The 27,661-nt window shown below is 39.8% G+C and overlaps 1 protein-coding gene across 1 annotated transcript in view; it reads left to right on the top strand.

Moving 5' to 3' along the window:
- The window catches only part of grik4 (glutamate receptor, ionotropic, kainate 4), a 154,274-nt gene that overhangs the window by 18,582 nt on the left and 108,031 nt on the right, over nucleotides 1-27,661 (top strand). Inside the window, exons 2-3 of the mRNA XM_061073199.1 lie at nucleotides 12,342-12,506; nucleotides 15,754-15,851. Coding sequence (XP_060929182.1) covers nucleotides 12,342-12,506; nucleotides 15,754-15,851 — 263 coding nt within the window. The remainder of the gene's footprint in view (nucleotides 1-12,341; nucleotides 12,507-15,753; nucleotides 15,852-27,661) is intronic.

Below are 27,661 nucleotides of genomic sequence, written 5' to 3'. Positions count from 1 at the left end.
TTGACCCGGGGGAATTCATCCTTCCACAGGGGAATGAATGTTCTTTCTCCTCTTTGGTTGTAGCTTTTCTTTTGCTGCTACCACTTCCATTTTCCTTAAATCCTGATTCCTGAATAAAATTGGAGTGTCACGCCCGTGGCAGTGACAGAGCTGTCAAGCCACTTATGATCGGTTGGCTTCCAAAGCTCTCTGTCGTGGGTAGTCAGGTGTTGTGGGCGGGCTGCAAGTACTGTATGCTTTTCTTGTGTTTTGCGTTTCAACCGTTATTATTAGACATCGTACCGTGGAAAAAAAGAGGGAAACATATGGGAGAGAAAGTCGGGGAATGACAATCGATAAAAGGGAACTCAGGGAGTTGAACCGGGGACCCGCTCCTCTGACATTGTAGTAGCCTAACAATTCAGATCATCAGCTCATCATGAGTTTAAAGGGCCTTCCCTTCACCGTTTGGTATCTGTTACAGAGTTTTAAGGTAAAAGTGCATCCTGAGCTGTAAAACCATGTCCACACTGACATCAGATGAAAAATCTAGAGCCCTCATTAATTTCAATGATGGTACTGCCTTGGCACAGTGGTGATGCAGGGTTGTCTAGCAAAAGAAAGCTTTTTTTTTCTGTTCTGACAAAGTGCTCTGTCATGTGGCTGAGCTCTGCAATGGCCACTCAAATATATGCAAAAAGCACATTTCTCCCAGATCACTTTCTAATAGGGAGGGAATACATCTTCTATTTCCCTGGTAATTGTTGCAAAAGAAAGTAAAACATCTACCACTTTGAGCCTTTTCCAGAATTATGAATATTGTGCCCATTTGATTATGAACTGCAGTGTTTTGCCATCTTATTAGCTGCAGAACTCTTTCATTACGCACTCGTATATCATTGTCTCATTGGTACCCACATCCGCATTTGCCCCCACCAACTAAACTCCTTGCATATATTCGATGCAGTGCTGTCTGAATGCCAAGTAAGGCAGTAGAGTGTTTTGCTTAAAGTGCACTGTCCCCCGGCAGTCAGTAAACATGGAAAGTACTGGAAGTCTATCTAATTTAATAAACCTTTAATTTGTACTGAATGACTTGAAAGGTGGAAAGTGTCGGTCTTTGTTCTCGCTTCAAAACAACAGAATGTGCTGAAGTTACAAATGTTCTTCCCTCTGCCAGAAGCTGCTAAAAGACACACTTGAGTTCATGAACTCCAGACTTCTGGTACGAGCAGAATGTCTGTACTGCTGGAGATGAGCCGGTGCCCATGTGTTCTGGGTCCAATGAATCATGCTCCCTGCTGTCTCCCCATGACAACCAGAGCTCATTCATTATCACCATGCTGTCAGAAATCACCCATTCTTTAGTTGAAATGTTTGCCAACAGAGACCAGTGTGGGTGGCCATTAGTCGGCATGAAGACGTAAGAATTTCAAGCGTCGGCCATCGCTCAGCTGATTCAAGACAAAGAGAAGTAGAAGCTGCTTGACACTGATCAGTCGCTTGCAAACTTCCCAGACCCAGTGGGAGCGCAATTGAGCAAATGGCTGCTCAGTATACACACAGGAGGATAAAGTCATGGGCCAACAGAGCCTGTCATTCACTTTGCTTATTTTCTGTGGTTATTTAACATCATTTTCTCATTGTGCCACATCCATTTTCTGCAATCTTAGCTCTCTTGTGAAATGTTCTCCACCCCAAGTCCATTATGTGACTCGTGGATAATCATGCACACGCTGGCAAGGTCCCACAGGTGGAACCCTTCTGCAAACAACTTCTGTGCTTTCAGTTTATCTAATGTCATCGTACGGCCACCGGCTCCACTCTCTGTGCTAATGTATAAACAATAGCAGGCAGGACATTTTCTCTGTGTGCATCCATTGGATCTTTAGTGCTTCAGGTCAACATCTGCAGCATATCCACCATCTGCAGTCACTATGTGATTGTGCCAGATATAATTTTTGCCAAATATTCCCTTTTTTCCCTAAGCTGTTAGTATCCAAACACAGCTTCTTTGCATCTTTTTGCTCGTAAAGTGTATCATCATTGCTTTCCAATCGACTTGTTTGTAGCTGTATATTGACTTAATTTGTTATGTGATGTTGGATTTAATTGGAATTGCAGTCAAATGTTGTGTTGTGCAAGAGAAGCTGTAAAAAGTTACAACTGCTGCTCTTGAGTGTTTGTGGATAAACCTCAGCAGATTCTGCAGCTCCTGAAGCCCCTGTGGTACTGCATCAGCGAGTTGTGTGTTTGCACTTGGCTAGCCTTTGTTTAAAAGCTGTACGGCTCTGCACTGATGCCAGGTAATAAGTTGAAGTGGGGCAGAAATTAGAGAAGCATTATATAAGCAATTATTCCCAAGACACATGCATAGAATGCAAATACACACACTGGGTAAAAACACCATTCCCAATGAGCTGAGTCTCACAGTCATGCTGGATGAGACACTCTGCTCATTATTCCCCTGAGTGAAATAAGCCTCCTGTCAAAACTCAGATTATAAATATATACTTTATAAAAAACACACCCTGCTTACACAACATCCATTGAAACATGCACGACGACAGGCAGAGTGCCCACAGGAGAATACATGACACAGTACCTCTAGCATATAACATACAATCAGCAATGATCTGAGACAGCACTCATCACTCATCAATCTCTTATCCACACCCGTCCCTCCCTCTTTTTCAGGAACATAACCTTGGTTTTTGTCTCAATTGCCACCTGGTGGCTGGCTGCAGTACAGTTCATAAACCCCTCTTCTAAGATGGTTTTAGATATCTGTTAAAGGCTGCATACAGCAAGTGTTGCAACCAGTTGTGTTTGTGACATACATTCATCAGAAAAACATTAAAACTCAGGTGAAAGATCTATTTCTCTGTGTATGACACAAACGTATTTACAACACTTCCTGAACCCATTTCAAAGTAAAAGCACTCTAACATTTCACTTTCTGAATACATTCATGTGTGAACAACAGACAACCGACACACAGCTGATCTGCGGCGCAACAGCAGCCTGAGCGTTTAGAGAGTTCTTGGTTCGACAGTGAAGGATTGAGAGATCGACCAGTAGATCACGATCAACGGGTTGGCGACAACTGTCTTGGATAGTTCTTATCACACAAGTTAAACATTTTCAGTTAAGTTAGGTTTTAATTTGTTATCTGATACTATAAAACTGGGAGGAAAGGTCATGATTGACAGCTGAGACTGACTTATGATTAGTCGAGCATGTGTGTCTCACTAGCGCAGCTCCAACACCTGATCACTACAGCACAGACTCTGGCTGCAAAATTTGCTAAATGAATTTGGATGTTTTTACTTCATTACTGGATAGTGGCAGGAAGTCGAGATGCATTGTCCATCTTTTCATAGAGTCAAATATAAGTAGACAATGGATAAATGAGTATTCAAGCTTTGCTTTTTTTGTCGCAGTTCACTTTACAGTTTGATCAGTTTCAGGTATTAAAGAAATTCATTTACTGTAATTTTGTATCAGTCACTATTACCAGGATGCTCATGTTGGCGTTTGATCATATGATAATTATTTGACTTGGCTACTGTGAGGGCAACATCAGAAGCTTCTTTCCCCTGATGTCCTCATTGTCTCACCCAACGTGGCAAAGAGTGGTCTGATGGGAAATGCTGTGAGAAACCAGAAGTCTGACATTACAGCTTGGTAATTATTGTCTCTTTATATCAATGTTGTCATTCAGCCCTTTGTCATGCATCCTTTGTAAAAGGAAGTTCGAAATCGGAGGCAGTGCGTAATTATGATTTGATTCACAGACCCACAGGGACTCAAAGGGTTCCCTTTAAACACAAAATAGTGATTTCAACACCAAATCATCATAATTATTAACTTCATTACATTGATATCTACATTTATGGTTCCATCCATTTCCCCACTGGCCCCCGGTGGCAACAGAAAGTGTAAGAGCCGCTGCCTAACTATGCATTAATTGAAATGACTGTCAAACTTTTTTTTATGGCACTCAGCCTTGGATTAATGAGACTCAACACATCAGTCCACTCGTTCACATTATGTGGGCTATAATTATATTATACGACACCAGGAAATCAGTCTCTTGTTGCCAGGTCTTCCGTGAGCGAGATTTTTCTAATTATGTAAGATAGCACCTCCGCTTCCTTTTGGTAGTGCACGGCACCACAGGGCTTGTGGATGAGATTGATTAAAGTGTGGAGCTAGCAATTCCATTCGCCATGCAGTCAGACAAGCAGACAGATTGGCTGTGGTATAGTTCGCAGTCGTGCCGCTTCAAGTGCATAAAACAGCTATTAGACAAGCACGAGACGCAGCATTTTCATCTGTCCGCAGGCACAAGGGCCGGGGTGTTGAGGCGCACGCAGGTACATACTCACAAACTGAAAAGACTCTGATGGCAGCAGCTAATGAATGTCAAACAAATCGTCATAGAAATGAGAAAAAGCAATCATGTGTAAAATACCAGATGATTTAAGTGTTATTTAAATGGGTAAGAAAACAAATTGCAACATGAATCAAGCTCCATAAATTATATCTGAAATGAAGAACATGATGGTTCTGGAGGAGCACATTTCAAATTTAGTGATTTTTAGAAGCAAACTTCAAGAGAGTGTGTGTGTGTGTGTGTGTGTCTGCATTTACAACCCGCTCTGATAAAAGTGAAGAGAGCGACCTTTTAGTTAAAAATAAAAGGGACAATATGAAGTAGAATCTCCTGGCACAACCTTGACATTAAATCGGTGCCATTGGTGGAAAATTAAAAAAATGACTGCCTTCATTTTCAGTCACCCTCATCGGTACCTTTGGCCTCACTTTTTAAAAAAAGGGCGAAGTGCACAAACCCATTTAAGTAAAAGGCAGCTGAATGGGGGTGCTGAAAGGGGGGCGGTGTTGAAAAGGGGGCGGCCTGTTGCATTTTCAAATCGTGAGGTCCTCGACCTTCACTTTTACTGTTCCCTACGTCTCATATAAACCTGGGAGTGATTTACACACTTGGGTTGAGTACATGGTTTCTGGTTAAATCCGATCGAATAGATGTGTAAGGTTTCCAGCAATTCATGCATAAAGTATGTCAAAGCTATATTTAGAGTGAGTGTCTTAAAGCAATAAAGGACGGCGGTGACAGTGATAAAGAGAGAGCTAAAGATATGAGTCAGTGTCCCAAAGCAGAGTTTGATTAGCTAATTAACTGCTTTGTTATTCCGTGTGCTCGAAAGGCATTGCGGTGCACGGCCTGGCCCGGAGTGGCTGCTGAGACGAAGCTGTCATTAAACCCTTTTCAAACCTGCATTAGTACGCAGCTCGGTTTCTGTGCTGGGCCTGATCTGATCCCTCCTGAACACATGATAGCCTGGACTAATCTGCAGCTCCTACAAAACAAGCAGACCTCCAATTAAGTTGCTGAAGCAGGAGTCGATGTCAGAATGTGAAGGAGACGAAATGTTTGCAATGAAAAATCTAAAGCCCCGATATGAAACCCACTTAAAAGAGAGGACTGCAGGTGATCAGTTAGCAAAGCAGAGTATTAGCCTTCAAATTGCCACGTAAAGATTGCATTTTTTTTACTTACATTTTTTAGTAAGCTAACCTTGGAATTATTTGTCCTCTCTACATATATTCACGTTACACAAAGAAGAGGATGATCTTCAAGGAGGTAACTAACAGGGTGTTTAAATGGCTCAAAGCCGCTGAGTGCGTCAGGGGCTTGTGTTTATTGGTTTATTGGTAAAAGCGTTGCTCCATCTTTGAAAAATGATTTCAAGGGCGACATGTTTCTGTAGATGTATGGTACTTCATTTCAGAAGTGCAGTTGTAATCACCCATTCAATTAATATTTAAACAGCAAAAACTGTAAAATAGCAATGGCAAATTCTATTTGAGAGCAGGACCCTGGCAAAAAGACTCACAAATGGAAACGTGGGAGTCTTTTTCCACCTTATAAAAGAGAAGAACAAGTGGCTGATGTCTTTAATAAAACATATGCTCAGTCTTAACGTTTGCCAAAAATCCACAGTGTGCGCTGTAAGAACACTGTTTTTTTTGTCTGACTTGAAACAGGTTGAAACAGGGAGATGTAAATCCCAGTAAAACCTTTAACCTTTTTCATCATCCTGTTGAGGCTGAATTAAGTTGAGATGTTTTTGTTAGTTAGCATAGTGCCATCAGTATAAAAGGGGTGAACACTGTGGCAGTGGCTGCCCAAGTCAAATTTAGCTAAAGCGGTACATCGTTAGTGAGTTTGTACAGTGAGGTTAAAACTATCAGTTTAATTTGTTGCACACGCCTGAAGGTGACTCTTGTGCACCGCAAAGTCCTCAACGATCTGAATCCGACTTCTCTGCAAGATCCTTCTCAATGCAACACAAGTGGCAACAGGAAGGATCAAAATGGACAGAGAGGTGGTGAACACACTGTAGACGTCTCAGCCGAAGGATCCACCACCAGTACACACACACATTCACCACGGTCACTGGTGCGGAAAGGCCCTGATTAATTAAATCAGACTTGACCCTTTTTTATCTTTGCCAAGGTAACACTAATCTTAACCATGGCTGCATAATTTGATTGCACAGTTAGACCCTTCCCCGGCGTGAATGCATCCCCTGACCCTCGCTCAGTGATTGGGAACATTTAAAGCATAAGTGGAGCCTGGGAGCTGATAGTGGCTCCTCTCTAAATGTGAAGCTAAGATCCATTGATTTTCAATTCAAACGACAGCCATGTTACAATATGCAGTTTTTATATTCTCTAAACGCATTTATTTGATCAAGGGCCGGGTCTCTCTGAACTCCTGCCCCCTACTCCCGATCAAAGCCTGCAGGTTGCAGAGCCCTTTACCATTAATTACTCCATACAGTAGGAAAGGAGCGAGTTCATTTGATCTGAATTCAACACATGGTCGGAGGGGAAGGGTGATTCAGCCATTGAGTTAATAGAGAAGCCAGTAGATCTTTCAAAGGCTTAATCCGTTTTTTTACAATTGGTTCCAATTTTCCAGGGACACGTCAGACTTCTGAATGCTGACGTTACCATCCGCGGCTCCTAAAGCAATGCCCGCTTGTTTTGAAACTTCCTATTTAGTACTACAAAGGCTCTGGTACTGATTTGAAATTGCTTGACTTGTGACAGAGGTTGAGGTCCAATATGTCTTGATTGTGGTTTCCATTTAGCAGCAGTTATTCAGCTCCATTAAAAACTCTTCACAGAGCTGCAGTCGCCTGTGTTTGTCTATATAGAACGAATAAGCAGAGCAAGGGACAGAAAACTGGGGTGAGGAAAGTTTTTGCTTTAAATCTCATGTTCGGGATGGATAATTCAAGATTCTAAATTCCAGTGACAGAAACTCTTAATTGCACCTTGTGTGTGTGTGTGTGTGTGTGTGTGTATGTGTTTGTGTGTGTGTGCAACAAGAGATGCATAGTTGTTGCTCGTGTTGTGAACAAAGGTGACAAAATGGCATTGCTCAATGTACTAAGGCCTCTCAATCTTACAGACAGGACTATTATTGAGAATGACAAGGTTTACAGAGTTTATACGGTTATGGTGCTGCTGCTTTTTATTGTTCTGCGGGTGTTATGATGAAAGTAAGCCGGGGGTTAGCAGGTTTACAAAAGGTACACCTCTGTAAGAAATGCTCAAAGACCTCCTGAGATCACCTCTCTGTCCCTTCCGTGGCTTTATTTGACAGGAATTCTCCCTTTTTACTTACTTTCCACTGAGCCTCAGTATACCTCCAGGCTACTCATTGATTTGTTCCAATGGATCAAGGCCGAGCTCATGTTTTACCTGCGTAGAAACAGCACTGCTTGTTTGCCTGCTGTCATGTATTGACCACTCCCAACAGTCAATGTCCGGTGAGACCGAGACATTTCAGAAATAAGTTTATTTCACGGCTGTAGGTACGGTCATATCTGTGTGGCTAGATTTGAACTCCGGAATAAGGTATTTAACTTCGCTGCATATATTGATGTTCTTTCTTTTTTTGAGGCCTTAAGGAAAGAATTTATTTACACAATGTTGTCTTGTTAAAGAAAGTTGTCACAGATGATATAAATGTCAGAAATAGACTATAACACATTGTGGTAAAGAGAAGAAAAACAACATGCAAACATAAGAGTCATGAAACCAGTCGAGAGTGAGGCCAAAAGTAAAACAGTACAGACAGAATTTTATAGTAATAATATCAGAATTTATACATGCCTTGTGCTAATCATGCACCAAATTCACTGGAGATGTTTTGCACCGTCTCACCCCTGAAATACCAGATCCTCTCAGTGGTTGTAGTTATTACTGGTGAATATTAACTATGTGCAACAACTTGACCAACTGAAAACTGTTCATCTGACCTCTGTTTATCTCCTTGTTGCTATGCCATATTATCTTTTTATTATTAGATTTTTTTATTTATTGAACAGATTTTTTTTTTGGGCCACTTGTGGGCAACAAACTGAATTAAACATTAATATTATCTCCTTTTTAAAAGTTTTTATGGCACAAATGTTTGCAGGGAATTTGACAATTGGGTTATTGTTTAAATAACCTAGTTAAAAAAGCAGTAATTGGTTTTGAGGTGTGATCCTTAAGTTGAGAACTAATTAATTTCCTTTCAGCTCTGCTTTTGGTCTTGAACCAAAAAAAGAGACAGAAAAACGAATAGTGGAGATTAGACTGCTGATAAGAACAGTGAGCGTGAACTGAAACAGTCAAGTTATTTAGCCATGAAACCAAAACAAGGAGCTGAAAGACACCTAAGTGCTCCAGAGAGCTGAGGGACACCACGATCGACCCCTTTCACATACATGTAGCCGTTCGCTCCATTATTCATATCAATCGTAGCAGCTTTAAAGTCCGGTGATGTAACACGGCTATGTTGGGATGTAAGAATGAGAACTTTATTCATGATCTTGTCAAGAAGTCATGTTTAAGTCATTCTTTTCAAATTGATCTGAAGTGTACAATCACCAGACAGACAGACAGACGTCCTGAGAGCTGAGTGATGAATATTTATGATTCTGGGTTTTGATTCGTTGAAGACCATTCTTAAAGATGACTGTAGTGAATGTTGAGGCCATTATGCTAGTTAGATGTAAGATGACTGACTATTCTACCCAATAAAGCCATAAAGAACAGTCTTTTAAACGCCTGCTTACCTTCACTTTTAACACGGCACATAAAGTGTAACTCCAGTTCACTGCACAGACATGTCCCCCCTTTGAATAAAATGTTAATTGATCGTGTGCCTTAGATTTTATTACACTGCTCAGGTATTATACCACTGATCATATTAAGTTGTAGAGTTGAGTCAAACCTCGGACGACCTTTCACTGCTACTCTTTGCTTCTGAGTGGAGCATGTTTACTGGTCGTGGATATCAGCCTGTTGTGACTCAGCCCCGCGATGACATCAGATGAGCGGATACGTCTCATCTTTGCAAGTCAAATGAAGTCGTTGTTTATTCAACTGTGTGATCAGCAAAGAAAAGGTCACTACAAACATGTTCCAGCTCTGTGTGCAGCTCTGCACATCCAATTCGGTTATGATTAGGCTCGGGGCTACGACACTCATCCCGACGCCTTTTTTCCCTCCTTTTGATGGATAGTCTACAGTAGATTTACCTCTGCAGCCAAGTTGTACTGAGTTCTTTTTTTTTTTTTAACGCCTTATTAATTTCCCACTTTTCCGGGTTGATTACTTTTATCCCCCGTCTCTACTAGAGCTTTGAATATAATCTATTTAACTTTTAGAAGCTGTGCTAACCCAACATAATTACAGTCATTTCAAAGCCAGCTTTCAGCCACCTGTTGCTCATGTTATAATTTTCCTTTTCCAGCTTGGGTGTAGACGCACGAGGTAAATTATAGTTTGATTTTTAGCACTTGGATTTTGCTTGTATAAATACTGGATCTCCATGCAGCCTGCTGATGTATTCAGGCTGAAGCATGATTAGCTGGTTATATGTGATATGTTTAATTAATTGATTTTCTTGTTGCTAAGCTGAGCCTTGATGCAGTTTAGGGTTCAACACAGTGCCTTGATTGCCCCCTGGTGGCTGGCTGTAGTAAGGTTCTCAAACCGAGCCTTCTCCATGTTACTTAATAGGACATGGACAAATCTATTTTTAGTGATTTTTTGATTTGGACCATCTAGCTTACACAAATTCAGTCTTATTCAGCAGTCTTTAACCCTTTGATACACAAGCTATGCAAACCCCCTCTAAGGCACAACATGGGTCAGAAATGACCCGTATTGACTTACAATGTTATTTCATGCACGGCTGAGTGTTTCTTTGCTATATTTTTGGAAATCGAATTATTTCATCATTTAATATTCAAAGTATTCATTAAATATCTTGTTTTTGATTACCACAAATCATTATTTTCATTTTATCTTTCATAATTTATGAACTAAAATAGTTTTTGTATTTTTAAATCAAGTTTACACACATGGGTCAAAAATGACCCGATGGAGTTTAAATTGTAAATATCTTTGCAATAAATTTATTTCATCATTCAGAATTTCAGGAATTCCTCAATTAACTTGTTTTTGATCATCACAAATTCTTATTTTCATTTGTCCTTTTCTACTTTTTTAATAAAAAACATTTTTTGTATCACTGCCCTTCCATGGGTCAAAAATGACCCGTATTCATTTCACATGTTATTTCATGCATGGCTGTGCTTCTTAAACAAGATATTTTAATTAGTACTTTGTTATATTAAATGATTAAATAAATAGATTTTAAAATATATAGCAAAGAAGCACAGCCATGCATGAAATAACATGTGAAATGAATACGGGTCATTTTTGACCCATGTTGTGCCTTAGAGGGGTAGTGATACAAAAATGTTTTTTATTAAAAAAGTAAATAAGGCAAAATAAAAATAAGAATGTGTAATGATCAAAAACAAGTTAATTGAGGAATTCCTGGGATTCTGAATGATGAAATAAATTTATTGCAAAGATATTTACAATTAAAACTCCATCGGGTCACTTTTGACCCATGTTGTGTATCAAAGGGTTAATAGCAACAATTATACCTCCACAAAGGTCATAATAATCAGTATTTTTGTTGAAGAGGTGTTGATTGAACTGTAATTTATTTTTGTTGAACGGCATTGTGTCATTTTGAAAAGTATTCATGTTACTTTGTTTACCTCATTTAAATCAGTTCATAACCTTCATAAAGGAACAATTTCTTACACTGCATTAGTTTTGAGGTGTATATTATATTTATTGAGTATATTTTTTCAGCCGTACTGACAAAGTGACATCTGCTGTTGAAGGTCATAGAATGACATATTTTTATTCATGTCAATTATTATATTAAATAGAATCCATTTACACTGTGTAATTGTTTGAGAAACAAGGTGGCTATCGTGTACATGTTATAATGTTGAACCTGCTTTCTAAATGTCTTTTATTGTCTTTTATTGTTGCTGTACTTGCTCAGAATTTACCGCTCAATAGTCATCGTGAGATAAGGAATGACTAACACCCTTCTTAATACCAATCCCCTTCAGTTATTATGCTGATATCAAACTACCCTTTCCTGCATTAAATATGAAATGACATATTTAGTTTTATTTTTAAGTGGCTGAGCTTTGCCATTTACAGGACAGACATCAGTTGTTCTAATACATATCCGATACAGAAAGAGTATGAATTAATTCTTGGTAGAACATGTAGTCTCATCATTATTTGATGCTCCTGTGGAAACTAATTACAATTTTTTAATAGTGTAGCATCTCTGAAAATCTTCAACAGTGACTGGAGTATTAAGTTTCTACTGTGCCTTTATGAAAACCAAACAGCCAGCACATTTCCTTTTCATGCCTTTTCTGCCTTAAACAATTTACTGTGATTCTTTTATTCTTTGTCGTGTTCTTGAAAATCCAACCAAGATTTTAAAACTTTAAAGCTTTCAGGGTTTTATTGTACAGATACAATATTTACATTAAATAGCACTCACCCTTTTAGAGGAAAAGTAGATTCCAGGCACTAAAAGCTGGTTCCAAAGTCTGGTTTTATTAAAAAACAACACTGTGCCTTTGTCGGCACTTTAGATTAATGGAGAGCAGTGTGCACAAAATGTCAACCAAGTATTGGTGCTAATAAATCCATATACCTTGGGAACAACTTTCAGTGCAGTGAACTTTTATTTTGTATCTAAAAAACTTTAAATACATGAGCTGTCTTAGCAGGTTCTCGGATTGAATGATCATTGGCCATGTGGGAAGTCCTGGCTCGAAAAAAAATAGCCTGTCTGTGGACTGCAGATACTTATTTATCGTTTCGTGTCTACTCTCACCATCACAAACCATCGCTCTTTTCCCTTTCCCCCTCCGCAGCTGCCATCCTTGATGACCCTATGGAGTGCAGCAGAGGAGAGCGTTTAGCCATCACGCTGGCCAAGGACAACATCAACAGGAACTCAAACCGCTCCACCACTGGCAAGTTGGAGGTGGACATCTTTGAACTGCTGAGAGACAGTGAATATGAGATGGGGGAAACAAGTAAGTGACACAGCGGGTGAAAAACGAGTTTGTGTGTGTGTGTTCGTTCATTTGGGCGTTAGGCCTGTCGGTGTGTTGAGTCAGAGAAAAACATGGAGAAAGCATTAAAGTTTAGGCACCGCTTAAACCCGTCTGTCACTCAGGCCTATTGTCCTCTTTTTCCCTCCATCTTGCACACACTGTCCCCCCCTTGTGCAGAGATATGTGTCTGTGTGGTTGTACAATACTTTGGTCAAACAGAAGCGAACCAAAACAGATGGCAGACCGGTGTGTCGTAGAAACACAAAAGGAGCTATGATTTCTTGAAAGCCACGGGAATCAAAAGGTGTATTTATGTCTGTTTTATTGTTTTGTATACAGCATTAACACAACATTTGCTGTAGTGACATGTTCAAGTAACTGAAAACACACCCATTATGGAATTTCCTGTAATTTGTCCACACGTATGTCCCAATTGTATTACTAAGATTGATTCAACTAGCTTTAATAGGGCCCAAGGGCCCTATTGAAATTGAAAGGATTATTATAATAATTTTTTTAGTAAGGGTATGCCCGATCGATTGGTACCATCCCCGAGCTCTACGACCTTCGGAAGGGAAAAATCCCAAACTGTGAAAATCTCTGTGGAGATATTTTGGTCTAAGTTTTTTGGTGAATGTCGTAGAGACTTGGGAGTAGGCTCTACCCCCACTAATGAGGGCACGGCCGTTTGATTGGTCCTGTCTACGACCTTTGTAAGTGTAGGCTAGGGTTAGGGTTGCAATCAGGATTAGGTTGCAATTAGGGTTAGGGTCGCGGTTAAGGTTTTAATAGCACATAGGCAAAGGAGATATCCAACATCAATACACCACAGCATGTGTCTGCTCCCCAAAAAACAAATAAACAGCCATGACAAGAAGTGTGAGAATGGATTTTCGATACGACACATTTCCACTTTCCAAAACCCACAAACCAAAGAGCCGCCATGGCATCACTTAATCCATGGAAACACCGCTTCACTTACCACAACAAGGAGAAACTCTATTACTTTCTCTGCCTGGTTTACCACAAACCCTTCCGTGTTTCTGTATATGTTCCTGGGTATTCATGCTGAATTGTGTGTATTTTAAGCTAATGTTTTATGTGTGTGTATGTGTGCGTGTGTACTTGTGTACCTGCGTATGTGTGCGTGTGGATTAGTGACGGATCAGTGGCCGCTGTTAGATGAAAATATCACAGAGGGAGAACTACCTGCCCAGAAAAGTCCCACCCCCACCTTTCAAACACCTGCTGTGTACGTGTGTAGTATATTGCTCCTGCATGCATCACTAAACTGGCTGCTGCTTTTTGAAGGTAGAAAATGACAAGACGCCAGATATTCTCTCACAGTTAATCTGTTGCATATAAATCCACATAGCACATATAACTGGTTTGCTTTTTGTGCACCTGAGGTAACTCAGATTTCTACAATCCCAATAATGTAAATTCCTTAGGACCTAAAAGTAAAGTACTTTAGTAACTCAACCTGCAGCTGGAAGGTGTTGATTGTTATAGTGGGTGTGTGTGCTGAGCGACTCCTCCATGTTAGTGGACGAGACATCATAAAAAGTCAAACTAACGAAATGTTCTATTGCAACCTTTTTCCAAAAAAGTGCTGAAATGTCATGAATGACGGGTGAGACTGACTCACTATTGGTCGAACACATAGGGTTAGGGTCAGCTCCACCCCCAATCACCCATGTGCAGACTCCAAATGCACAACATGGTGGCTTTCATATCTGGTATCTGAGCTCCATCTCTGGACTGTGGGAGGAAGTGTGGACTCATTGTCCATCTTCATATAAAGTCTAATGTGTGTACACATGCAGGTTTTGGTTCTGGTTTTACTGTCTACTGCCATGTTTTCTTTCTCCATGTCTGTCTGCATCTTTTCTTCAGGTAGTAACCAGCAAACATGTCAAGAATACCTCCGGTCCAATTCATTACGGCTCTAATCGTTCCAAGGTTCAATAAGTCCTATTGATCAGCGAAAATCAATGTCAAGATGAAAAAATTGACTTCACTCGACCCAGTGACCTTCGGACCATAATTTCCTTGCAGTTAGCAGCACAGTTCTATTCTGACTACTCATGGCAGGGATAAACGCCTTGACACTGATGCTAATTTCTCGGAAAAAAAGATAAACTGTGAGCGAGCGAAAATATATATGTATGAATACATATACATGTGTGCATGTAATGTAGACACTCACATACTGCCAGCTATCATAAAGAGAGAAAATTGAAGTAGCAAAAGGACAAGCGGCATGTTTGCTGTGAGTCAAATTATGTGGCTTTTTAATTTGGTGAACTTGTGCAGGCATGTGTGCATTGGTGTGTGTCTATAAAACTGTGTGCGTGTTTGTGTAAAGTGTATGTGTGTTCATGTCTTTCTGCCCCCATGGATGCCTATAGAATGACTTATTAATCATTTGATTCACTGTCTCTTGATTCATGGCGTGGGTCAGAAAACGGTTTCCCTTTGCCACCTTCACACACAGAGCTGGTTAATGACGTGAGTCAGATGCACAGACTCACATCCTCGACTGTGGAGGTTTAATTAGAAGCTAAGGATTATAAAACCACAAGAAATACCATTTGGTTTCCCTGTATAGGAGGGTGAAGCTTATGGTCTGTGTACATTAAACTCTCATTCTCTTAATGTTCCCGTCTAAGAGTATTTGTTCATCCCCAAAGTTAATTGTATGTTTAGAACCTGTAAGACAAGATGCGATTTGTGTGTCCCTTTTCTGAATGTCATGTCGTTTCTATACAGATGTTCAATTAGGAGATTTCATATTTTAAGCCAATTGATGTTACTGCATGTCTCTGTTTTTGTCTGTGGTACGATTATGAGTTCCTCCCAGAGACTGTTAAACTCTCAGGGACAGACGGTGTGGGGTTGTTTTGTACGTGCATCACGCTTTGCATTTCAAGTGTGGACAAATGCATTCGGCCTTGTAGACGTTTCACCAACACATGTAGGATCAGCTTCCCCTGAGACAATAGAAGTGCTGGCTCAGGCTGCTATCTGTTAAGAGGCTGAGATAGTCAGCATGTGATTCCATTAACATCGGACTGATAAGGCCTTTTTTTTTTAAATGCCTTGCCTCAGATTCTTGAAGAAATCCTGCACTTTACTTTCCTCTTTAGCACCGATTGACTTGCTTTGTCTCTCCCTGTCTCTGTCCCCCTCCCACCCCTCGTCCTCCACCTCCTGCTCCTCTCAGTGTGCCAGATCATGTCCAAAGGGGTGGTGGCAGTCCTCGGCCCCTCCGCCAGTCCGGCCTCCAACTCCATCATCAGCAATATCTGCGGAGAGAAGGAGGTGAGTTGATGCACCCGACTGACCTGTGTGCCTGCAGGCCCGGGTTCAGCAGCCCACTCACACACCAGCAGCAGCAACACAGGGCCTGGTACGTGGATGCTCATTAGCAGCTATGTGGGTTTATTTTGTGGGAGACTGAGGGGGAATGAAATCCGACTTGTTTGTGAAAATGATGAAATACCTCAACGGTTTCCATTCTGGTCGCATTCAAATCAAAGCTCCGCTGGAGATTTGATTTCCTGTGTTCACCTCATTAGCTTGGAGCACTTTGGCTCACTGGCAGCCAGTGTTTGGAGATTCGTTGTCCAAACAAACCCTTGTAAACAAAGTTTTGTTTGCATGGGTGCACCTGGTCAACCCAGTCCTCCTCTGAGGGGGGGGACAAAGGATTTCCACCTGACTGTTAATGCTGTGTTCCTTTGTTGCTGCTTTGCTTCATGAAGGTTTTCGTCATAGTGGAACAGCTAAACACACGCACAACACAAACAAAAACAGTGCATAGCAAAATGCTGTTTAACTCATCAAGCTTTATCAGTATGCACAATATGGAAGTAAGTTGTGTAGTATAAGTAAAATATAAAGTCAACCTGAAATAGAAAAATAGTTCTGAAATAAATAAGGCTGAATATCAAATAGGTTGTCAAAGCTGTTTTAACAAAAGTTGTTTTTCCAAAAACCTAATTTTAACCAGAGTAAAAAATGAAGCAGCCAGACCCTTGAGTCTGTCAACAGAGGTGAAAGCAGAGTGCAGACAAAGGCGTTCGATGAATGGTAATGGCTGCCGCTGGAAAATAATTAAATCTTCAGTCCAATTCTAGAGAGAGACCGAGCTTCTCTCCTCTCTTCTAAGTCTATATGTTATCAGTGCTCTTCATTTTTACTTCCCTGTATCCACCTTAGTCACTGTTTCTTCACCCCTACACCGACTTGTGCCCAAGAGGCCAATCATTGGTCAGATGTTGATTGGCAAATACTGCAGTAATGAAGTGTCGGATGAGAGAACTCGCAAATATCAGATTGTGCACATGGACTTAAATGCAAAGGAAGGGGTTGTTTGGCAGACTGCCCTGGTCGTATTCTAAGTTAGTGTATTTTGCTGTTGGTTCTGTGTAAAGCCATTCTCACATCAATGCTCAGCCCCTCCACCAATGCCTCTCTCTCTCTCTCTCTCTCTCTCTCTCTCTCTCTCTCTCTCTCTCTCTCTCTCTCTCTCTCTCTCTCTCTCTCTCTCTCTCTCTCTCTCTCTCTCTCTCTCTCTCTCTCTCTCTCTCTCTCTCTCTCTCTCTCTCTCTCTCTCTCTCTCTCTCTCTCTCTCTCTCTCTCTCTCTCTCTCTCTCTGCCTGGTAAAAGAGACTAAGAGACTAGCTGGTGGTACGCATTAATAGTTACGGTAGAACATACATCTGGTCCAGTGTTTTGTTTAAAAAAGGCATAGAGGTTATTAATTCTGAACTACTCAGTGGCCACATGGATTTCATAGTGCTTCCCTACAAGCCACTAGCCAGTCAGATTTACCTTTAGCCTCAGTGTACCCTCAAGGCCAGAACACTGGGTGACGCTAAGGTGCACAACTGAAGTTATGTCAATAAAATCTACTGGTGGCCACTAACACCTGCTTACATCTAAAGGTAGTTGGTAACTTAACTTGTGCAGACAAGACGTACAAACGTAAAAGAGATACTCACCATCTTGTCCTAAAAGAAAAGTGTGAAGTCTTTGGAAAGACAGGGGAATTCGATGTGAGGACACAGCAGGTGATCCTCTGATGACAATTCCTTTACTTCCTGCCTCCGCCTGCTGCACCCGGCTGCTCCACCTTTCGCCCAAATAATGCAGAGGAATGGATGCTGTTGTGAAAGTGTCTGTGCAGAGAACCTCCCGTTGTGTTGTGCATGTGCGAAAGACAAACTGTGGGTAAACTCCGTAGCCAATGTCATGTCTGAAAATGGCTTCTCATGGCTCTCTGTCTGTCTCTCACGGCACTTTGACCTGTCTGTCACAGTTGAACTGACAAATAGGGTAATATCCCTCTAAATCATTGGGCCAGTAAACCGTCAAAAAAACCTTGGCGGCCTAACACCAGTCGTAAGCATGTACTTCTCAGCAGGTCGGCTCTGCCTTGCCTGTCGTTCAGGGTGCACACGAGAGCGTGATGGATTTACAGGAGCAAACAGTGGTGAGTGTGCGTCACGGTCACGCCCCCATGCCAGAGTTCACAGTAGCCAGCAGCTCAAGAAGTAAAGTCATGACAACAGACTTCACACCAACACCTACGCCCGTGTATTGAAATGATGAATCAGAGAGATTAGGTCCCGGTGCGCCGGTCGTAACTGGCAGAGGTCACAGGGAGGGAGTTAAAACCTGCAGGAAGCATTATCATTGGAACTAAAATTAGTAAATGGCCCTGAGTGCAGGATGAGTCATCAAACAGTGGGAACCATTATACAGGAAGAGAAAAGTTCAAATATGATATGATATTGTGTGTGGTTTTTTTCCCAGACACAGTGTCGTTTATAATTATTAATTCATATGATTGAGCCCTTAACACAGACACACATGATTAAATCTGGGTAATTTAATTTTCATTTCATGGATCATTTCATGCCAAGTCTGAGGGCCTAATTCTGTTCCAAAAACTGATATGATGGGACAATTATTATTATTATGATTGTTTTTATTGGGATTAAACTAGTCAACAACCATAATGCCTTATCTGGGTATTGAAGGGAGACATAGCGCTTTACTTAATATACAAGGACCCTAGGTGGAATTATTTGACTTGTCTGTGTTTTGTTGTCTGATGAACCAGGACACTTTTGAATTACACAAAAAACATAAGAAAATATTTACAGAAAATAAATTGATATTTTTATCTCAAATTTTATACGCCATAGCTTTACTGCTGTGCATTGCTGCATTTGTGACTTTCATACTATCTTTTTTTTAACCCCTGATGAGGCCTCGGGTCGATAAACAAATAATTATATTTCACCACAGCCGTCTGCATTATTCACTACCCAAGACTCCAGGGGTCTCCTGTACTTCTACCAGCCTCACTAAAGAGCACCTGTCGGATCAGCCTGAGACATGCAGCGCTTTCTTCCTCCACGTTTTTGGTTATCGCTCCATTTGTAGAAAACTGTTGAAAATATGAATAACACACAAATAAACTACCTTCAGATTTTCAAAACTACATGTCAGCTTTCTTTCGCTTCATCAATCACTTGGCCTCCACAAGTATATTCTGCTGTGCTCGCTGCCATAATTGGATTTGGTCCACAGGGAAACTGCCTTTCTAACTGCATGAATTTGATCAGCATGACTATTAAAGGACAGCCCATATTAAAAGACATCCCATTACCATCTCTGTAATGTCCCCTGGTTCAGCACAGCCGTCTTTCTAATGAGACATCAGTCTGTCATAGTGGAAGACAGACCAGGACTCCCTGCTGGTGAAAAATCTCTGTCGGCAGTGACTGGCAGGCCAGACTGCTTTGGAAGACTGACTGTGATAATACCACTGTGTGAATACCAAAGACCCCATGAAGTGAGGAATGACGTTTTGGAGTTAACAGATACTTAAAGTGTAGGGTTGAAATACTCAATGGATTCAATACTGGTCCACACGATTCACAGCTTCCCTGCACTGTCTTAAAATGTAATCACCATTCATCCCTTCCTTTTGTGCTTGTGTATGAGGAGTGTTAATTTGGATGAGCAGAATACTTTAAAGCTCAGGGGAATTTCCATGTTTGTCACGGAGGGTAGGATTATAAAATGGTGTCCTCATATTCAAATCTTTGTCCTTTACTCCTTTCACACTTACTTGGAAAGTAATTTACAACAGACCTTGACCACGACTGTAGTCTGAAGCCCGTTCAGAATTTAGCTTAATACTTAAAAATGCAGAACTATTCCAGTAGTATTGAATTACCTCACTGCCAGGGGGTCATGCAGTCACCTATGAAATGCAATATACATATATGACCCTTGGTGGCTGCACTCAAATGCTCAAGGTCAAGTACCTGTTTGAACTCTGCAGCTCGATATTTTTAAATTTTTTAAGGCTTAGAAGCTAATGGTAGCTAATGTTGTTTTGATCTTAAGTTATCTTGTGGTGGTGCTTCCCACAGCGTTCACCTTCACCTCACCTCTCTTATAGATCTAGTTTTTCATGAAGTGAGCAGATCATATTTTATAGGACACGTTCTTTTTTCTAAATCCCATACATTAATGTTGGGTTATTAATAAACTCTATGGGATTCATAGACTCTCAGGATCTGCCAATTGGCCTCCTAACCCCTCAGTTAAAGTGTCAGAATTATCATTGTCCAGACGAGGAACCAACCTTCTCCCATCTTAAGGGGCCGGTGCTTTGTCATGATAATAAAATTAACAGCAGAATGTGAAGCCACTTTGTGACCTTCTGTGGTCACCCTGGCTGTGGATCTCAAGGAGGGACTGATGTTTTATTCAGCAAACTGAAATATATATATATTAAAAAGCAAAGTCGTCACTGATTAAACACATAATGAGTGCTCTCTCTCACTTCCGCTATCCTCCGCCTCCCCCATTGCCTGATTTATACTTTAGCACAGGAAACACTGGTATGGAGGCTGTCGTCGTGCGACGCTTTCAAATCTCCATTTGTCATTGAACTTTCTATATGGAGGAGGCCAGTGTTTCTCCTTAGTGGGTCAGCAGAGTAGGAACAGGTCGTAATGGAGTAAGTGTGTGTGTAACAAAACTCCAACACAGACAGAAAAAGGAAAGAGTCAGAGAACCATGGAAGAGGAACTTGCAGGATTATATCTAATTATGCACATTATTTTATGTTTTATTCCATTTGAAATTAACCTCAAGTTTGTGAATGAGGTTTAAATATTTATTTCCTTCAAAAAGCCTCAATTCAATAGAAGGTGTAATGGGACATTATTACATATCATGACACAACAAGCAATTATCAATTCTGGATGTTTAATTCAAACCGTCTGCGGACGGTTTACAAAGGTCAAGTCACGACAACAGACTTGACCTCAATGGCACAGAGCTCAAACATCACGGTGACAGATATGAGGGCAATGGCGATGAGCTCTCAAAAGTACACTCCATTTATACAATCAGATCCCTCCTCTCCACAGTAAAATACATTTGTCCAATCAGCTTCTCTCCATGTCGTTACAGGAAAACCAGACATTGGTCTCTGGCGGTCTCTTTGAAGTTTGAACAAGATGCTAAACGCATCTTGTTCCAGACCCTGTGAGTTTCTCAGAGATCTCCTGTCTCTGCAGGTCACACCTATTAGCCTTTGAAGCTCCCTGCTGCAGAAGACTTAATTGGCCCCTGTTGAGAAACCTTTTGTTCACACTAGACTGAGAAGGCCACGTCTATAAGGCCCTTCAAGAGTATTATGCATAGTGTTAACTTGACCTAAACTCTGACTATGAGTCTTAAACACAGAAATACATCTTTCAGTAAACTTCTTTCTATATAAATGTAATCTGTTACATTTGAACATGTCTAAATACAAAATTCCCATCACAATTCCTTCCTTTTTATCCATCTGGGATCAACATCTTTATAACATCTCATCATTTAGATTGGGAATTTTCCAGGATATGTGAATTAAAGAAGTAACACTAGTCTTAGTGCAAAAACAATACAACAGAGTTACACAATTGAAAATGATCAGTTTCTACAAACTTCAATAACGTATTTTACAATTATTAACATGATGATCATCATATTATCAAAATGTTCACTGTATTGGTGCCACACTTCGTCCTGATCGTGTGTCGAACACCTCCTTGTTGAAGAACATCTTGTTTCAGAGACATCTTGTATGCTCTGACTTTGATGATCAGAAATTTGATGTTGTTCCTGCCAAGCATTCGTGAGCAGGGAAACCATCTCTTTTCCCTTGAATGCTTCTCAGTCGTATAATCATGTGTTGCTGATCTCCTGTTGGTGCGGTTGTGTTCAGCGTGTAGCTCTTCAAATGTGTTGACTCTCCTTGCAACACCTAAAAATTTCAGACTGAAGCTCACACACTGGCACAAAGCACTTCCCGTCCTGTAGATCCACCCCTGGCTCTGGAAATCCTCCTGCGTTGGCCCTCATCTCCAGGTTGACCTCTGCGACCTTCCTGTCATCTGTGTTGAGAGGCATTTGGCTTGCACTCGTTCCATCCGCACGTCCTTAAGCACAATCCAGTCTCCTGGTTTCAGGTCACGCAGTCCTCTCTCCATGGATTTAGATAGAATCTCCTCGTCTGCCTGTGGATTTTAAAGAGTACAGGAAACAGTTTAAAACAATATCTACCAGTTTGTTTTTCAATGTGTTTTTCAATGTGTTTGTTATGTTTGTTTTTTACTTCCTTCTCTCTCCACTATCCCATCCCTGGCGGGATGTGGCATGATGTTGCCTTGTGTTGATACTCATACTCACCAGTATCCATAATGCTATACTTATGAATATGTTACCCTTGTCAGCGGACATCCTTTTGAAATCTTCCATCATGGAATGAGTTCTCCGAACAGTATCTGTTTCACCGCTGGAGAATCCTGTTTAGATGTTGGGGAAACACTTCTGCTTGCATAGAAATCATGTCATAAAACAAAACAGTATTTATTTATTTCCCTAACCTACTTTATTTAACTTAATCTTTATTAAACCTCTCTATAAATGATTAAACCGTTTGTTTTGAGGTGGATGTCAATCTTGTAGAATCTGGATGTCTCTATTTTATTTGTAACTCAAATTACATAACTCTGTTAAAAAAGTTTTATTGAATATTATTTAGAGTGTTTCTTGTGTACACCCAATAACCCAATTCATCTATATCCAGCATATGTTACTCCTCTCTCTTGACACACTGACTCCAGTCATGTGTCAATCCAACCTAATGAGAAACATACACAGGTTGAACAAAATCATCCATATCCCACATCAAAAAGTCCATCGACCACCAAACAAAACACAGTCTATCAAGACTACTTAATTCCTAAACTAATAAACCCAAATCTGCATTCTAAAAAAATTTAGTTCGATGTAGTCTTGCTAACCGCTCCTGTAACCCACATTAAATGTCAGTGTTAAGAATCATTCAAATGCCTTCCATGTCCTCTACAGACTGCATACTGTTTGCAACCAGTAACACAGTCAAGGCAAGACAATGGTGTGAAGTCAATCTCATGAATTTCTTCTTCAGCCCAAATCACATGCAGAACCCCCATGCAAACAAGCTATCAGTGTAAATCTTGACACTCTCGCCACTAGCATATTTGCATCTCTTTGGTTCATGCATGTAATGATGGGGACGGTTTTCCTTTGTTTCAAACAGAGTCGTAAAACCCCTCTGTCATTCGTTATCACACTGTGATGCTGAAAACCTGTCATCAAACACTTCAGTTTCACAGTAATCAGCTGTTAACCATTTAAATCTGCTCTACTGATAAAGTTAAGAGTTTCCTAGTTAAAAACTTTCTATTTGTAAATAGTAATGTCTATCATCCAAAACAATCCTGTATCATAGCTGAACCTCCTAGCTGTTGAAAAGTGAACGTTATTTTCTCCAGCAAATATCATTGTTACAGCATATGACACTAGTAAAGTCTTATTTCAAAGTATCACACATATCACATTATTCTGTTCTCTCAGAAGCTGCCATTGCTCTGAGACTTGCTTGAAACTTTGCATCTGTTGCTTTTCCCCTAAAGGAAAAAGTTTTTCTGTTTAAACAAAAGATTACTCATATTCCACAAGAAGATTTCAGATATTCTTTTCTATTGCGTCTGCTCTTCTGATCAGACCAAAATCATATATGTGTCCGTTTCACAAACATGATAGTACCTGTTATCAACTCAGAAAAATCAATAATGTTTACAACAAAACTAAAAATGTCATTCAATTACATCAAAGAAATACATTTTCATGCAGAAATGTGTTCAGAAACCCCAATGTGATTTAGCATGAAAGAAAATCGTTTGCGATTAACTTTAAACCTTCCTTTTTAAAATCTTTTAATTTGATTAAATGTAGATATTCTTTTCTTATAGCCAATGTATCTATCAAAAACTACTGAGACAACACCGTATTTACTATTGTAAATGCAACCAAACTTATTTTATCCTTAATTTACTTACTATATAACCTTTTAAACTAAATTTGTCTTACCAAGTGTTTAGATAAATCTAAGTAAATACCATTTGTGCTCTAATTTGATCTCTCCCCTTGCTCTTTGCAAGAGGATGTTAATTTAGAGGTGAGAAATTTGTCTCGGATCATCCATTGATACGCTTGTGTCAGATCCCCCTTTCTCGTTTAAATAAATGCAGATGTTATTCAACTCTGTCTTCCACTACTGCCCTGCTGTTTTAAAATTTAGCATACTATTCTATCTTCCCCCTAAATTTTACCCAGCAGTAAAGTGACAACAGAGATAAATGTTTGTCTTGCATTTAGCCTCTAACCACATTATTAAACCCCAATGATAAAAATGGATCTAATCACAACTTTGCATATGTTTTTCTATCATTATGAGCTATATAACATTCATTCTAAAAGTAATATCACACTATTCACACATATTTACTGGTGCTTTTAGTTCCTGAACCTAAAAATAGATTTAATTTGTGTGTTTTTAGCAATTAGTTTTATTGATTTCTAATTTAACTATAATAATGTTAACCATATGCTTTATGTGTAACATTAATTCACATGGTGTCTGCAGCTGTGTTCTTACTTATATGAAGTTTTGTTGAACTTCTCTCTCTCCATCATGGTCTGCTCTTGATGGCTGCTCTGTCTCCATGATCTCCCTCTCAGTGGAAATGTATCCAGATCAGAACCTATTTGGAGAGACTGATACCTGGAGATTATTTCGGTTACTTCCTTCTGTATACTGTCTCTTATGTTGACTTCAGTCAACCAACACTCAAATGCTCTCCAGTCTGGCACAAATAGCTCCACATCTCTCCCTCTTGTTGCTTCTTTGCTTCGTTCTTGTTCAATGAGCAATTTGATCTTAAGTTGCTTCAACTGATTTAAAGTTATGTTCCCTGTGTTTGGAAAATCATAGTTTTTTACCCACAAGCCAAACTGTGTAACACTATAATGACCATACTTCAGAACCATATCTTGAACTGTAGGAGAAGAAATCTGTGGTAAATTCATCTCTGTAATGGTTGTTTATCAATTTAAACTCTGATTTATTCAGTAGAATACGAATCTTTTGGGAATTTAAGTTCTACTGATATGGAAAAGACCCTAATGTTTCAGAATTAATTTCTAAAGCCAATTATTTTCCTATTTCTTAAAAAACGTCTATTTTCAAATTCGTTTTAAGATTGATCTGAATCTTTTCCTTTTGATATAAGCCTTTAAAACTTACACATATATCCCAAATATGATTGAAATTATACTCACCTTATTCCAGTGTTGAGAATTCCAAGAAATCCTCTCTCACTCACTCCTCACTTTTTCTTTTTCAGCTGTAATTCTCAGATTAGTCTCATCAAATCATGCATGTTACTTGTATCAAATCATCAACATTTGTGTAACGTTGATAGTAACCTTTCACCTTCAAAACACTTTTTAAGAGACAATGAGAAAAACCCCTTCAGTTATAATATTGCCACTGTAATCACCTCTTGTAATTACTAAGTTTTAATTTTAATTCCTCTAATACAATTCTAAAACTCTGCATGAATCAAATCGCCTTAGAGAAAACTTCATTTCACATTTCTCTTAAACAAGACACATGCAGGTATAAAATGTATGGGAATTTATCAGATTTTTCAACAGATAGCTATGCTGAGACGATACAGACCTGGCCTAGGTCTCTCTGTCACAGCTTTTCCTCCATTTCAAAATAATAATACTATGATATATTTATATTCTACTCTTCTGCTTGTTTACAATAACTATGAGCATGCCGCAGCGCCCAATATTAAAGTAATTTAGCATTAAACTCTTTCGCTAAACCCTGTTTAACATTTTGATCTTTTTTTGAAAAGAATCTTAACCTATTAAGCTTATTGTGAATCCTATACCGGTCTCTAAGACCTCCTTAGTATATACACGTCTGTAACTCACTTCCCTGAATGAGTGAATTTCTTTGGACCTTTTTCCTTAAAAGATCTAAAAACAAGAATTATACTTTACCAGAATGAAACTGCTTGCCTGTCCCAGTCGGTTCTTTAGCCCACCTCAGTGAGCACTCCGGATTCTCAGAACATCAGGCCCACTGAAATAATAAAGGTTTAGTTCCAAACGTACTGCCCCGGCGCAATTACCTACCCTCAGCACCGAGAGCCAGAGTCGCTCACGTGGATGTCACTGCCAACAACAGCCAAATGTAATGGGACATTATTACATATCATGACACAACAAGCAATTATCAATTCTGGATGTTTAATTCAAACCGTCTGCGGACGGTTTACAAAGGTCAAGTCACGACAACAGACTTGACCTCAATGGCACAGAGCTCAAACATCACGGTGACAGATATGAGGGCAATGGCGATGAGCTCTCAAAAGTACACTCCATTTATACAATCAGATCCCTCCTCTCCACAGTAAAATACATTTGTCCAATCAGCTTCTCTCCATGTCGTTACAGGAAAACCAGACATTGGTCTCTGGCGGTCTCTTTGAAGTTTGAACAAGATGCTAAACGCATCTTGTTCCAGACCCTGTGAGTTTCTCAGAGATCTCCTGTCTCTGCAGGTCACACCTATTAGCCTTTGAAGCTCCCTGCTGCAGAAGACTTAATTGGCCCCTGTTGAGAAACCTTTTGTTCACACTAGACTGAGAAGGCCACGTCTATAAGGCCCTTCAAGAGTATTATGCATAGTGTTAACTTGACCTAAACTCTGACTATGAGTCTTAAACACAGAAATACATCTTTCAGTAAACTTCTTTCTATATAAATGTAATCTGTTACATTTGAACATGTCTAAATACAAAATTCCCATCACAAAGGTTTGTCATTTGGCATTCGAGTCTTTCAAGTCTAGCCAAGGTCACAGTAATAACGGACCAACCATGTTCCAACAACCGTCTATCATCAAAAATCATCATTTGCTTAAACTCCGTTTTTTCATCATTTGTATGAGATTGTGCTGTCAGTTGAGCAGCCCTTTATGTGACCCTCGTGGTTTAGCAACCTCTGCATCCCGAGCATCCCCTCGTTTGAGGAGCATCGAGCAAAGTCAGCATCAACCAATTCAGCTCCAAATAAAAAGGGAATCAACAACATTGGCAAAGTAAGCGGGAATTCTCCTGCTGCTGTTTGTGATAAGAGTTTAGTTCGGACACTACTCTGAATTATACATTTTTAAGTCTAAGACAAGTACATTATTTTCCTCAGTGTTCTGTCATTCTCTGGTAGCTCTGAACTACAATCTCTTTTCACTATCCCCTCATGTAAGTTCAGTTGTAGATTCCTCTTAATGTTTAATATGACAACTTATTAAAATAACTCTATGCCTAAAGCTACAATGATCAATAAGTTACGAGAAGTGACATAGAATCAGTTGTATTCAATTGAACTGCAGAGGAGGAATTACTCAAATAGAAAATACAACGCTATATAAATATGATTGTATATAAAAATGACATTCCACATTGAAAATGACATTGCAATTGAAATGCCACTGGGAAAAATACATGCAATACTTTCATAAACAACAGCATTGGATTTCTCATAAATTAGTGGGATTATACTGTTAGTTAGTTATGGTAGGCATACGTCGAAATGTTCAAGTAAACTACAAGTATCTTGAATACTAACTTAACAATATTACTTGA

The sequence above is a fragment of the Limanda limanda genome, chromosome 6 (assembly GCF_963576545.1).
Source record: "Limanda limanda chromosome 6, fLimLim1.1, whole genome shotgun sequence".
In the NCBI taxonomy this organism is placed as follows: domain Eukaryota; kingdom Metazoa; phylum Chordata; class Actinopteri; order Pleuronectiformes; family Pleuronectidae; genus Limanda; species Limanda limanda.
This window is presented reverse-complemented; position numbering and strand designations above follow the sequence as displayed.